The 15,248-nt window shown below is 45.6% G+C and overlaps 1 protein-coding gene and 1 long non-coding RNA gene across 2 annotated transcripts in view; both read left to right on the forward strand.

Moving 5' to 3' along the window:
• The window catches only part of LOC109867734 (transmembrane and coiled-coil domain protein 3), a 39,785-nt gene extending 32,144 nt beyond the window's left edge, over positions 1-7,641 (forward strand). The window contains exons 2-8 of the mRNA XM_020457004.2: positions 624-824; positions 979-1,068; positions 1,413-1,465; positions 1,987-2,232; positions 2,617-3,066; positions 3,709-3,844; positions 5,701-7,641. Coding sequence (XP_020312593.2) covers positions 624-824; positions 979-1,068; positions 1,413-1,465; positions 1,987-2,232; positions 2,617-3,066; positions 3,709-3,844; positions 5,701-6,003 — 1,479 coding nt within the window. The 3' untranslated portion in view covers positions 6,004-7,641. The remainder of the gene's footprint in view (positions 1-623; positions 825-978; positions 1,069-1,412; positions 1,466-1,986; positions 2,233-2,616; positions 3,067-3,708; positions 3,845-5,700) is intronic.
• A 1,319-nt stretch (positions 7,642-8,960) lies between these two features.
• On the forward strand, positions 8,961-11,325 carry LOC116356343 (uncharacterized). The gene is made up of 2 exons (XR_004204856.1): positions 8,961-9,778; positions 9,813-11,325. It is a non-coding gene; the product is annotated as an uncharacterized LOC116356343 (long non-coding RNA).
• Positions 11,326-15,248: the final 3,923 nt, after the last annotated feature.

Below are 15,248 nucleotides of genomic sequence, written 5' to 3' on the forward strand. Positions count from 1 at the left end.
AGGTTCATAAATGATATATAAACTAATGTTTACCAGTTTATAAATGACTTACAAACCCTTTATGAGTCCTTTATTAAGTATGGTAGCCTAGTGGTTAGAGTGTTGGGCCAGAAAGGTTGCTGGATCTAATCCCCGAGCTGACAAGGTAAAAATGTGTCGTTCTGCCCCTGAGCAAGGCAGTAACCCACTGTTCCCCGGGCGCCGTGGATGTCGATTTAAGGCCCGCACCTCTCTGATTCAGACGGGTTGGGTTAAATATGGAAGACTCATTTCCTGTGGTTGTGTTCCTTCCTGTGTTTGTCTGACTGATGGTTGTGTTCCTTCCTGTGTCTGTCTGACTGATGGTTGTGTTCCTTCCTGTGTCTGTCTGACTGATGGTTCTGTGGTTGTGTTCCTTCCTGTGTCTGACTGATGGTTCTGTGGTTCTGTTCCTTCCTGTGTCTGTCTGACTGATGGTTCTGTGGTTCTGTTCCTTCCTGTGTCTGTCTGACTGAAGGTTCTGTTCCTTCCTGTGTCTGTCTGACTGAAGGTTGTGTTCCTTCCTGTGTCTGTCTGACTGAAGGTCCTGTGGTTGTGTTCCTTCCTGTGTCTGTCTGACTGAAGGTTCTGTGGTTGTGTTCCAGGCTGAAAGGAGCAGTGGCGAAGGGAACAGCCTGAACATTCCGGAGTCAATGTGTCGAGGCAGCTCGGAGAACAACCTAGATCTAGATCTGAGCGGCATCCCAGACTCCCAACGCTACCTAGACTCCTCCCACCGCAGCTTAGACTCCTCCTACCGCTCCCTGCCCCCCGGACTCAACAGCCTGCAGCAGAAGATCCTCCGGGTAAATGAGGAAGTCCTCGGTGAATCACACATGGACTGAACTATTATTTTTCATTGACTGTCTTGTCTTGATCATCTTGATATTTCTTAATGTATGCACAAAGCCATAGCACAATGTCCTTATGGGGATAATACATTTCTTTCTGTTATTTTAGGTGACTGAAGAGTTGAAGATTGAGCAGGAGGCTCGTGACGACAATGTGGCTGAGTACCTGAAATTGGTGAACAGTGCCGACAAGCAGCAGGTGTATAACTCAACTTTTTCTTACTCCGACTAACACTTTAAGCGTATAAGCGTTTGTTAAACCTACCTGTTTTTTTATTTTATTTGACCTAACTAGGCAAGTCAGTTAAGAACAAATTCTTATTTTCAATGACGGCCTAGGAACAGTGGGTTGTTCTGGGACAGAACAACATATTTGTACCTTGTCAGCTCAGGGGTTTGAACTTGCAACCTTCCGGTTACTAGTCCAACGCTCTAACCACTAGGCTACCCTGCCGCCCCTGTGATGAAAGCACTGATAGCAAGTCACTCTGGATAGTAGCGTCTGATTGCTGAAAGTCAAATTATTTCAATGTGAAAATGCAGGTGGGACGCATCAAGCAGGTGTTTGAGAAGAAGAACCAGAAGTCAGCCCACAGGTACTGTTTTATATTACCTCTCTGTAACCTTGTTTTTATGTTGTAAAGTGCTGTTGTGACTTTGGGCAAAATGCACTTTAAATCCAATTATAAACTGGAAGCCCTGAATGCTGATTGGCTGACAGCTGTGGTATATCAGACCGTATACCACGGGTATGACAAAACATTTATTTGTACTGCTCTAATTATGTTGGTAACCAGTTTATAATGGCAACAAGACACCTCTGGGGTTTGTGATATATGTCCAATATACCACGGCTAAGGGCTGTGTCAGGGAACTCCGCGTTGAGTAATGCATAAGAACAGCCCTTAGCCGTGGTATATTGGCTATATACCACACCTCCTCGGGTCTTATTGCTTAAATAACTATATGTCAGAAGCATGTTGAATACCTACAGTGGTCTTTCAGTAACAAGCACACCAATACATTGTAAACGCTGAAAACATTCCCAGGATCCTCTTTTGAACCAAACCCAACCGTGCGTTTGATACAGTCTTTTGTGACTTGTGTTGTGACACAGCATCGCCAACATGCAGAAGAAGCTGGAGCAGTATCATAAGAAGATGAAGGACAGCAGTGAGAAGGACGCCAGCTCCAAACACCACAGCAGTCCCAAGGAGACCTCCAAGGACAGGCTGAGTCTCACCAACGTGAGCAGCGGTAGTGGACGACACCCCACGGACAAGATCAAGACTGTAGGGCCTGGCGTCTCACTCTCACCGCCATTCTTCTTCAGCAAGCCCCGGGACTTTGCCAACCTCCTCAGGTACTGATGCTGTGCTGCTCCAACCGTGTGTGTGTGTGTGGATACAGATTTATCAGGCCACCATTCATTGACCTGTGTATGTGTGTGTGTGTGTGTGTGTGTAGGGATACAGATTTATCAGGCCACCATTCGTTGACCTGTGTGTGTGTGTGTTTGTGTGTGTAGGGATACAGATTTATCAGGCCACCATTCGTTGACCTGTGTGTGTGTGTGTGTGTGTGTGTGTGTGTGTGTGTGTGAGCTAACAAAGCCCCCTGGGATTGATTCTGGGTCTCAGACAGAAGAGACAGCTTGTCTCAGTGGATATGGAATCACCATGACATCATACATTGACCTCTGTGTTTCTATGACGATAGATAATTAAAAGTTCATCTTCTCCTCCAGGAACAAGTTTGGCAGTGCCGACAACATCGCCCACCTCAAGACCTCCCTGGACACGCCCAATTCCTTCCGCTGTGAAGGCACTGGGCGGGCCCTGAGCGGCAGTGCCACCATCGGGGATGGGAAGACCGCGACCCCCGCCGCCACAACGACCCCCAAGTACACCAGCGACGACGAGTGTTCCTCTGGCACGTCCCTGTCTGCGGACAGCAACGGGAACACCTTGGCTCATGGGGTTGGCCTGGGTCTAGAAGGGGGTTCGGGGGCTGCAGTGACTCCTGGACAGAGCCTGGAGGTTGGGGACGGCCAGGGGAGGCTTGACATGACCATGGAGGAGGTGAGGGAGATCAGGGAGACCCAGGGGCAGCTGGAGGAGGACATGGAGACACTCAGGACCCAGTTCAAGAAAGACTACGGTTTCATCACCCAGACGCTACAGGAGGAAAGATACAGGTGGGGTTACTATAGCAGCAATTGGATCCCATTACATAGTGTTGTAGGAATGTTGTAGGAATGTTGTAGGAATGCTATAAGAATGTTGTAGGAATGTTGTAGGAATGTTGTAGGAATGCTATAAGAATGTTGTAGGAATGTTGTAGGAATGCTATAAGAATGTTGTAGGCATGTTGTAGGAATGCTATAAGAATGTTGTAGGAATGCTATAAGAATGTTGTAGGAATGTTGTAGGAATGCTATAAGAATGTTGTAGGAATGTTGTAGGAATGCTATAAGAATGTTGTAGGAATGTTGTAGGAATGCTATAAGAATGTTGTAGGAATGGAGGTGAGCTACAGGTTCAGAACACAGCATTGGGAACCTCCATTTAAACACAGTAGTATCAGCTACAACAGCAGGAACAACATGGCTGGGGTGTTCAGCACCTTGCGTGGTACTTGTATAGTACACAGATGATGTCCTCTATATGCCAAGCTGGGAAAACAGATGTTTATTTGGCTGTTTTGTTCTGCTTATCCCCAGCAGTTCTTGTTGCTATGTACCTAAATTGCCGGTGAATGACCAATCGCCATTGTGTATACATTTGTATTTCCTGTTAGGTATGAGTGAATAACCCATTCTTCTTCTATTTTATGATAGGTATGAGCGGTTGGAGGACCAGCTGAATGACCTGACAGAGCTCCACCAGGCGGAAACAGCCGACCTGAAACAGGAGCTGGCAAGCATCGAGGAGAGAGTAGCCTACCAGGCCTACGAGAGAGCCAGGGATATACAGGTACTATAGGAGGAGAGAGGAGAGGAGAGGAGAGGAGAGGAGAGGAGAGGAGAGGAGAGGAGAGGAGAGGAGAGGAGAGGAGAGGAGAGGAGAGGAGAGGAGAGGAGAGGAGAGGAGAGGAGAGGAGAGGAGAGGAGAGGAGAGGAGAGGAGAGGAGAGGAGAGGAGAGGAGAGGAGAGGAGAGGAGAGGAGAGGAGAGGAGAGAGCCAGGGATATATAGGTACTATAGGAGGAAAGGGAGGAGAGGGGAGGTGGAGAGGAGAGGAGAGAGTAGTCTACCGGGCCTACTAGACGGAGATGGATAATCAGGGAGATCTCTTTTCATTCATCAAATGCAGGGTGCACTGTATGGCTGCGAGATGAGAGTGGACGAAAGTGGGCAGGCAGCCAAACTTTACTGGGGCCCTTTTGAAGTGATTGTTTGTCAGTCAGATAAAAACATCATGACAAGTTGTGGTTCAAATAGGGATTCTATGATTAGACCGCTCAACATGTTACGCCTAGGAGGTCCTGTAGCTGGAAGAAATGTACTTTCGCCCTGGATAATAGCAACATACAATCCTTTACCAAGGTCTGGTAATAAACGATAGATAGCGTCCTGTCCTGGTGGTGAACTTGTAACGTCAAGCTGCCTCCCACTACAGAAACAGCTCCTGCATTATGGGCCATTGTTATGGGTCGTTGTTATGGGCCATTGTTATGGGTCGTTGTTATGGGTCATTGTTATGGGCCATTGTTATGGGTCGTTGTTATGGGCCATTGTTATGGGTCATTGTTATGGGCCATTGTTATGGGTCATTGTTATGGGTCATTGTTATGGGTCATTGTTATGGGTCGTTGTTATGGGCCATTGTTATGGGTCGTTGTTATGGGCCATTGTTATGGGTCATTGTTATGGGCCATTGTTATGGGTCATTGTTATGGGCCATTGTTATGGGCCATTGTTATGGGTCGTTGTTATGGGCCATTGTTATGGGTCGTTGTTATGGGCCACTGTTATGGGTTGTTGTTATGGGTCATTGTTATGGGTCGTTGTTATGGGCCATTGTTATGGGTTGTTGTTGTGGGCCATTGTTATGGGTCGTTGTTATGGGCCATTGTTATGGGTTGTTGTTATGGGCCATTGTTATGGGCTTTTTTGGCCGAGACAAGTTACTTAACTACCAATGTGCCCTTGAGCAAGGCTAAAACTGTGGCAGAGGCTCTGCACTACAGTTCACTCTGTGCTTACATAAATGTGTCATGAGTGTGTCTGGGAGGGTTGGGAGAAAAATAATTTGCTTTCCAAGATGAACAATAAAGTACTAATCTATTCTAGGAGAAGGAGGACGAGACATATTAAACTCCTTTAATATGAAATCAATCCCATTGCTCCTCTGTTTAAACCCAAGGTTATGTTTGCTAGACAGGCTTTATTGACCACTGTTCTCTCTCACTCCCTCCCTCCCCCCGCCCCTTCTCTCTCCCTCCCTCCCTTCCCCCCACCCTCCTTCTCCCTTCCCCCCTCCTTCTCCCTTCCCTCGCCCCCCCACCCTCGTTCTACCTCCCCCCTTCTCTCTCTCTCCCTCCCTTCCCCCCCACCCTCCTTCTCCCTTCCCCTCCACCCTCCTTCTCCCTTCCCCCCCTCCTTTCTCCTTCCCTCTCCCCCCCACCCTCCTTCTCTCTCCCTCCCTCCCTCCCTTCCCCCTCACCCTTCTTCTCCCTCCCTCCCTTCCCCCCCTCCTTCTCCCTCCCTTCTCTCTCCCTCCCTCCCTCCCCCTGCCCCTTCTCCCTCCCTTCTCTCTCCCTCCCTCCCTCCCCCCGCCCCTTCTCTCTCCCTCCCTCCCTCCCTCCCTCCCTCCCTCCGACCTCTATAGGAAGCTCTAGAGTCGTGTCAGACGCGGGTCTCTAAACTAGAGCTCCAGCAGCAGCAACAACAAACTGTACAGCTCGAGTCCAGTGACGCCAGGGTGCTTCTGGGTAAGAGCATCAACATCATGCTCGCCCTCGTCACCGTGATCCTCGTGTGCGTCTCCACGGCCGCCAAGTTCGCCGCACCCCTCCTGAGGAGCCGACGCCACGTGATGGGCACCTTCCTGGGCATGTGTCTGCTGGCGCTATTCTGGAGGAATTGGGAGAATTTTCAGCGTGCTGTGGAGAGTGTCCTGGTGTCAGCCTAATGCTGTCCACAACCACACACAGCAACAAATGATCTCCGGGCGGATCTCAGAGCGCAGAACATCAAAATAGTATATTTATAAGTGATTAGAACCTACAGTGGTGAGGTTCTACAGTATAGCGTTGGTCCTGGTGCTGCCTGGTGGGGGAGAATGGATCTGTGAAAACATGGTCACTGACTGGTTAATCTCACCAGCCAGAATAACACTGAATATCAAGTCAATGTGAGGTGCAAGAACAGACATCATAACAACAGACGGCTGAGAATGTTGTAATCCTTGATTAATGCTGGTTCTCCCAATGTTAAGTCATATCACGAGAGTCTACTTCCTGTTCACTCCTAAGATTTCCATTGGTCAGAAGAGGATGATGCAATCCACAACGTCACACTGCAACAAATGATCTCCGGACTCAGTCAGAACTCCATCAGAATGGAGTATTTGTAAGTGATGAAGATCAGAAGAAGTGGGATCGAGCCTGATGGTTTTAGACAAGGGGACTTGGGTTTAACCATGGTTTCTAACTTACTGTTCATTATACAATAGGATCTCAATCTCCCTTGTCTCTGATGGGATTGGTGGATTGGTCACGGAACATAATCATCAAGTCTGCACAGTTCTGTTGCCTCACTGTCGTCTCATTGGTCGGAGAGGTTCATCGGTCTTCATGGACACACACACGCACGCACACACACATCTTATTTTATTGTTTTTAATGGTTGTGTCCCATAAGGCACCCTATTCCCTTTATAGTGCACTACTTTTGACCAGAGCCCTATGGGGCCTTTAGTGCACTACTTTAGACCAGAGCCCTATGGGGCCTGTAGTGCACTACTTTAGACCAGAGCCCTATGGGGCCTGTAGTGCACTACTTTAGACCAGAGCCCTATGGGGCCTGTAGTGCACTATATAGCGAGGATGCCATTTGTGATGTACCCTGTGGACTCTGTTTCATGTCTTACAGACAGACTTTCCTCATTTCTTCCTTATTGCCTGCAGTCACACGTTTGTCATCTTTTAAAACTGACTTGGTTTGTTTACTTCTTTTATTGGATACATTTTAAAAGTGCAATATGTTGTTTGATACATGTTTTTTTTTATGACTTTGTTGTTGTTTTTATTTAGAAAATAATTTATAGAGAAGTGAGGAGGTGCTGTCTGGGGGTGGGGTGAGGAGGGGGGCACATATATGGTTGCCTGATGAATCCTTACCCACTAAGGCTTTGTGATAAGACTTCTGCCTGAGACAAAATCAATCCGATGGTGTTATCAGTTTGTATTCCCACCAGGTTATCGCTCGATAAAACATCAAGACAATATACAGACATGTGAACGGTGTCACTTCTTCAGTCTCTTACAAAACTCAAATATCTCACGGGATTTTATTTATGCGCCTTTTACAGAATTCCAATAGTAATAAATCATTTGAATAGCTGAGAAGAGTGGACAGTCTACAACACTGTGATATCAGGGTTATTTTACCATCTTGTGATAGTTGGGTCGTTCCACCGATTCAGTGACTTCTGAGAAGTGTCATTTTGTTAAAAAAACAAAACAAAAAAACTGATTTCAACAAATGTTTACATTCTGTCATAAAGAGCATCTGTTCAACTTAATAAAAAACAAACATGTTTTACCATCTCAAGAGTTTACTTTTTTGGGGGTTTTACTATATTAAGTACCAGATGAAGTAACAGGGTTGATGATTTCTTCTTAAATCAGCCATACATCTCATTGTGCCCCCCTAGCCCCAACAGGGTTTAAATCAGCCATACATCTCCTTGTGCCCCCCTAGCCCCAACAGGTTTTAAATCAGCCATACATCTCCTTGTGCCCCCCTAGTCCCAACAGGGTTTAAATCAGCCATACATCTCCTTGTGCCCCCCTAGCCCCAACAGGTTTTAAATCAGCCATACATCTCCTTGTGCCCCCCTAGCCCCAACAGGTTTTAAATCAGCCATACATCTCCTTGTGACAGGGGGAACGGAAGCTTGGTGTGTCCAACAAGGAGTGGCAATTGACTGCACGGTTCACGCTCACTTTTCCACCAGAAAACATCTTAAAATGTCCTTAAAGAGCTCACCTGCTTTGCCTCTATGATTTAACTATTAGATGTTCAATGTTTCGTTTGAAAAAAATGTTTAAAAAGGAATAGTTCCACCTTATTAAAACGAGAGTTCAGTTCATGTAACAGGGTTGACCGGGCGACAGGCGGCCTAGTGGTTAGAGCGGCAGGCGGCCTAGTGGATAGAGCGGCAGGCGGCCTAGTGGTTAGAGCGGCAGGCGGCCTAGTGGATAGAGCGGCAGGCGGCCTAGTGGTTAGAGCGGCAGGCGGCCTAGTGGTTAGAGCGGCAGGCGGCCTAGTGGTTAGAGCGGCAGGCGGCCTAGTGGATTAGAGCGGCAGGCGGCCTAGTGGATAGAGCGGCAGGCGGCCTAGTGGATAGAGCGGCAGGCGGCCTAGTGGATAGAGCGGCAGGCGGCCTAGTGGTTAGAGCGGCAGGCGGCCTAGTGGTTAGAGCGGCAGGCGGCCTAGTGGATTAGAGCGGCAGGCGGCCTAGTGGTTAGAGCGGCAGGCGGCCTAGTGGTTAGAGCGGCAGGCGGCCTAGTGGTTAGAGCGGCAGGCGGCCTAGTGGTTAGAGCGGCAGGCGGCCTAGTGGTTAGAGCGGCAGGCGGCCTAGTGGATAGAGCGGCAGGCGGCCTAGTGGTTAGAGCGACAGGCGGCCTAGTGGTTAGAGCGGCAGGCGGCCTAGTGGTTAGAGTGACAGGCGGCCTAGTGGTTAGAGCGACAGGCGGCCTAGTGGTTAGAGCGGCAGGCGGCCTAGTGGTTAGAGCGGCAGGCGGCCTAGTGGTTAGAGCGACAGGCGGCCTAGTGGTTAGAGCGACAGGCGGCCTAGTGGTTAGAGCGGCAGGCGGCCTAGTGGTTAGAGCGGCCTAGTGGTTAGAGCGACAGGCGGCCTAGTGGTTAGAGCGGCAGGCGGCCTAGTGGTTAGAGTGTTGGGGCAGTAACCAAAAGCTTGCTGGATCAAATCCCTGAGCTGACAAGGTAAAAAGTTGTTTTTCTGCCCCTGAGGAAGGCAGTTAACTCATTGTTCCCCGGGCGACGTGGATGTTGAGTGCAGCAGCCCCCCGTACCTCTGATTCAGAGGGTTTGGGTTCAATACGGGAGACACATTCCAATTGAATACATTCAGTTGGACAACTAACTATTCCTTAAAATGAGGGACAGACCTAAATGAATCACTAATCACAATAAATAATCATCTTCAGAAATAACTGCCAAAGCAACAAAATAACTGGGACTTTCAACTGGATGCAAAAGACACTGATTTTGTGGAACGGCCCAGCTTCTCTATTACAGAGGACACTACAGGTGTACTCCACAGTGGACAGATGACACTATACAGGTGTACTCCACAGTGGACAGAGGACACTATACAGGTGTACTCCACAGTGGACAGAGGACACTATACAGGTGTACTCCACAGTGGACAGAGGACACTATACAGGTGTACTCCACAGTGGACAGAGGACACTATACAGGTGTACTCCACAGTGGACAGAGGACACTATACAGGTGTACTCCACAGTGGACAGAGGACACTATACAGGTGTACTCCACAGTGGACAGAGGACACTATACAGGTGTACTCCACAGTGGACAGAGGACACTATACAGGTGTACTCCACAGTGGACAGAGGACACTATACAGGTGTACTCCACAGTGGACAGAGGACACTATACAGGTGTACTCCACAGTGGACAGAGGACACTATACAGGTGTACTCCACAGTGGACAGAGGACACTATACAGGTGTACTTCAAGATGAGCCTTGAAAGGAGTCTATGGACTGATGTGTGATTCTGAGGAGAGGAGAGGAGAGACTGGTGTGAGGACTAGTATCTAACTGGTATCTGTGTGAGGAGAGGAGAGACTGGTGTGAGGACTAGTATCTAACTGGTATCTGTGTGAGGAGAGGAGAGACTGGTGTGAGGACTAGTATCTAACTGGTATCTGTGAGAGGAGAGACTGGTGTGAGGACTAGTATCTAACTGGTATCTGTGTGAGGAGAGGAGAGACTGGTGTGAGGACTAGTATCTAACTGGTATCTGTGAGAGGAGCGACTGGTGTGAGGACTAGTATCTAACTGGTATCTGTGTGAGGAGAGGAGAGACTGGTGTGAGGACTAGTATCTAACTGGTATCTGTGAGAGGAGAGACTGGTGTGAGGACTAGTATCTAACTGGTATCTGTGTGAGGAGAGGAGAGACTGGTGTGAGGACTAGTATCTAACTGGTATCTGTGAGAGGAGAGACTGGTGTGAGGACTAGTATCTAACTGGTATCTGTGTGAGGAGAGGAGAGACTGGTGTGAGGACTAGTATCTAACTGGTATCTGTGAGAGGAGCGACTGGTGTGAGGACTAGTATCTAACTGGTATCTGTGTGAGGAGAGGAGAGACTGGTGTGAGGACTAGTATCTAACTGGTATCTGTGAGAGGAGAGACTGGTGTGAGGACTTTCCATTTCAAATATGGACCATATCTTATATTTGTTTGTTTTAATAACTTTTCACCTCTAGTTTGTTGGTTTGTTTGTGTTGTTGTTCATCTGCTGCTGACTAATTTACAATATGGGATTCTGGTACTGTTTAATTTCACAACCCGGTTTACAATATGCAGGTCACTCCAGAAGCGGAATTTTGCAACCCTTAGATGGTACTTGATTGGTTCAATGAATCTCAACGAAACCGAAGTGTGATATGTAATTATCACGTAATTACCGTTTTAATTTGTAAGGAACTACACTTCCTGCTAAACAGTGGGTTGTAAAAACGAAGCATTACTGAGATTCTTTGTTTCTCCGTTTTGATACACCTGGAAATGTACATGCAATGATTATGAATTTGATTTGACTTGTTTTGTTCTCATGTATTATGTGCCTTTCTGTATGTGACAATTCTGTTTAAATGAAACATTTTTAATCTAACAAACCCGCTCCATGATTTTTTCTTTCTTTAACTAGGCATGTCAATTAAGAACAAATTCTTATTTACAATGGCGGCCTACCGGGAACAGTGGGTTAACTGCCTTGTTCAGGGGCAGAAAGACAGATTTGTTTTACCTTGTCAGCTCGGGGATTCGATCCAGCAACCTTTCGGTTACTGGCCCAACACTAGGCTACCTGCCCCAGGTGTTTGAATGAGTGTGGACATGTTGTGGTTGACGGTTTGTTTTGCTTGGGAAAATGTTGTGAATACTACCTTAGTGGTGTGGAGGACAATAATGGTCAAAATAATGAATGAATTGATTAAATGAAATTAAATGAAGTAATTGGTAGTTTATTCATGTCTGACTTTTTGCATGAATTAATATGATCTACCCCACAAGGTGGAGTAAGTGCTTCGTCATAGATCATGAAGCATAGTTACTTTGGTGGTGCAACAGCGGCCTCTACTGGTCATAATCTATAATTCATGACATGATTGTTAAGTTCTCTCCCATCTACAATGGGGGAAAACACAGATGACCCCTGCCCTAACTGACAGTGCAAAACACACACACACACGACTGTATACAGTAAACAATTCATATACTGAGCTATATTATATGGAAATTATATTATTTTATACTAGTACATTTGCATATTTGAAATATTTTGTTTAACAAGTAATACTATTTTTTCCTCAAAAAGGTAGGTCTCAAATTACTGACACCCCTAAATATTTGTATAAATAAAGTGTAGTATTTGGTCCCATATTTCTAGCACGCAATGACTACATCAACCTTCTGACTCAACACACTTGTTGGATGCATTTGTTTTTTTGTTCAGTTTCTGTTTTAGATTAATTAGTGCCCAATAGAAATGAATGTTAAATAATGTATTGTCACTTTTTTTTATATTGTTAATGAGAATAGAATATGTTTCTAAACACTTCTACATTAATGTAGATACTACCATGATTACAGATAGTCCTGAATGAACTCCTGCAGCTCTGTCGCACGCTGGGTCTGTACATAGTCAATGGTAGGCTTCGAGGGGACTCCTATGGTAGGTACAAGTATAGCTCATCTCTTGGCAGTAGTGCTGTAGACTACTTTATCACTGACCTCAACCTAGAGTCTCTCAGAGCGTTCACAGTCACCCCACTAACACCCCTGTCAGATCACAGCAAAATCACAGTCTACTTGAACAGAGCAATACTAAATCATGAGGCATCAAAGCCAAAGGAGATGAACAGTATTAAGTAATGCTATAGATGGAAGGAGAGTAGTGTGGAAATCTACCAAAAAACTATTGGGCAACAACAAATTCAATCCCTTCTAGACAATTTCCTGGACAAAATGTTTCACTGTGATAGTGAAGGTGTAAACCTGGCAGTAGAAAACCCAAACAGTATATTTGACCTCTCAGCTTCGCTATCAAATCTAAAAATGTCAAACAGAAAACCGAAGAAAATGAACAACAATGACAAATGTGCTAATGAAGAATGCAAAAGCCTAAGAAAGAAATTGAGAAACCTGTCCAACCAAAAACATAGAGACCCCAAAAACCTGAGTCCACGCCATCGCCATGGTGAATCCCTAAAACAATACAGAAATACACTACGGAAAAAGAAGGAACATCACGTCAGAAATCAGCTCAATGTAATTGAAGAATCCATAGACTCAAACCACTTCTGGGAAAATTGGAAAACACTAAACAAACAACACAAAGAATTATCCATCCAAAATGGAGATGTATGAGAAACCACTTCTCCTATTTTTGACTCTATAACAAAGAACGGCAAACACATATACATGATAAAATACAAATCTTAGAATCAACTATTAAAGACGACCAGAACCCACTGGATTCCAGAACCCACTGAATTCCAGAACCCACTGGATTCCAGAACACACTGAATTCCAGAACACACTGGATTCCAGAACCCACTGGATTCTAGAACCCACTGGATTCCAGAACCCACTGGATTCTAGAACCCACTGGATTCTCCAATGACCTTGAATGAGCTACAGGACAAAATAAAAACCCTCCACCCCAAAAAGGCATGTGGTGTTGATGGTATGAAATTATCAAATATACAGACCACAAATTCCAATTGACTATACTAAAACTCTTTAACATCATCCTTAGCTCTGGCATCTTCCCCAATATTTGGAACCACGGACTGATCACCCCAATCCACAAAAGTGGAGAAACATTTGACCCCAATAACTACCGTGGGATATGTGTCAACAGCAACCTTGGGAAAATCCTCTGCATTGTCATTAACAACATACTTGTACATTTCCTCAGTGAAAAGTATGTACTGAGCAAATGTAAAATTGGCTTTTTACCAAATTATCGTACGACAGACCACATATTCACCCTGCACACCCTAATTAACAAACAAACAAACCAAAACAAAGGCCAAGACTTCTCATGCTTTGTTGATTTCAAAAAAGCCTTCAACTCAATTTGGTGTGAGGGTCTGCTATTCTAAATACAACCCATATTTATGTTTATTTATTTTCCCTTTTGTACTTTAACCATTTGCATATCGTTACAACACTGTGTATATATATATATATAGTGACATTTGTAATGTCTTTATTCTTTTGGAACTTCTATTAGTGTAATGTTTACTGTTAACTTTTATTGTTTATTTCACTTTTGTATATTATCTACTTCACTTGCTTTGGCAATGTTAACACGTTTCCCATGCCAGTAAAGGCCCTTGAATTGAATTGAGAGAGAGAGAGACAGCTGAGTGAGAGAGAGAGAGACAGCAGAGAGAGAGAGAGAGAGAGAGAGACAGCAGAGAGAAGAGAGAGAGAGAGAGACAGCAGAGAGAGAGAGCACAGAGAGCACAGAGAGAGGGAGAGACAGCTGAGAGAGAGAGAGACAGCTGAGAGAGAGAGAGACAGCTGAGCGAGAGAGAGACAGCTGAGCGAGAGAGAGAGAGAGACAGCAGAGAGAGAGAGAGAGAGAGAGAGAGAGAGAGAGACAGCAGAGAGAGAGAGCACAGAGAGCACAGAGAGAGGGAGAGACAGCTGAGAGAGAGGGAGAGACAGCTGAGAGAGAGAGAGACAGCTGAGAGAGAGAGAGAGCACAGAGAGAGATTTAACTAGGCAAGTCAGTTAAGAATAAATTATTATTTACAATGACGGCCTCCCAAAAGGCAAAAGGCCTCCTGCGGGGACAGGAACTGGGATAAATAAAAATATAGGACAAAACACACCTGACAACACAACACTACTACATAAAGAGAGACCTAAGACAACAACATAGCAAGGCAGAGACACCTGACAACACTACTACATAAAGAGAGACCTAAGACAACAACATAGCAAGGCAGAGACACCTGACAACACTACTACATAAAGAGAGACCTAAGACAACAACATAGCAAGGCAGAGACACCTGACAACACAACATGACAAAACACACATCACAACAGGAGAGACAACACAACACTACATAAAGAGAGACCTAAGACAACAACATAGCAAGGCAGAGACACCTGACAACACTACTACATAAAGAGAGACCTAAGACAACAACATAGCAAGGCAGAGACACCTGACAACACAACATGACAAAACACACATCACAACAGGAGAGACAACACTACATAAAGAGAGACCTAAGACAACAACATAGCAAGGCAGAGACACCTGACAACACTACTACATAAAGAGAGACCTAAGACAACAACATAGCAAGGCAGAGACAGCTGACAACATAACATGACAAAACACACATCACAACAGGAGAGACAACACAACACTACATAAAGAGAGACCTAAGACAACAACAACATAGCATGGCAGAGACACCTGACAACACAACATGACAAAACACACATCACAACAGGAGAGACAACACAACACTACATAAAGAGAGACCTAAGACAACAACATAGCAAGGCAGAGACACCTGACAACACAACATGACAAAACACACATCACAACAGGAGAGACAACACAACACTACATAAAGAGAGACCTAAGACAACAACATAGCAAGGCAGAGACACCTGACAACACTACTACATAAAGAGAGACCTAAGACAACAACATAGCAAGGCAGAGACACCTGACAACACAACATGACAAAACACACATCACAACAGGAGAGACAACACAACACTACATAAAGAGAGACCTAAGACAACAACATAGCAAGGCAGAGACACCTGACAACACAACATGACAAAACACACATCACAACAGGAGAGACAACACAACACTACATAAAGAGAGACCT

Source organism: Oncorhynchus kisutch, linkage group LG22 (assembly GCF_002021735.2).
Source record: "Oncorhynchus kisutch isolate 150728-3 linkage group LG22, Okis_V2, whole genome shotgun sequence".
NCBI classification, from domain to species: domain Eukaryota; kingdom Metazoa; phylum Chordata; class Actinopteri; order Salmoniformes; family Salmonidae; genus Oncorhynchus; species Oncorhynchus kisutch.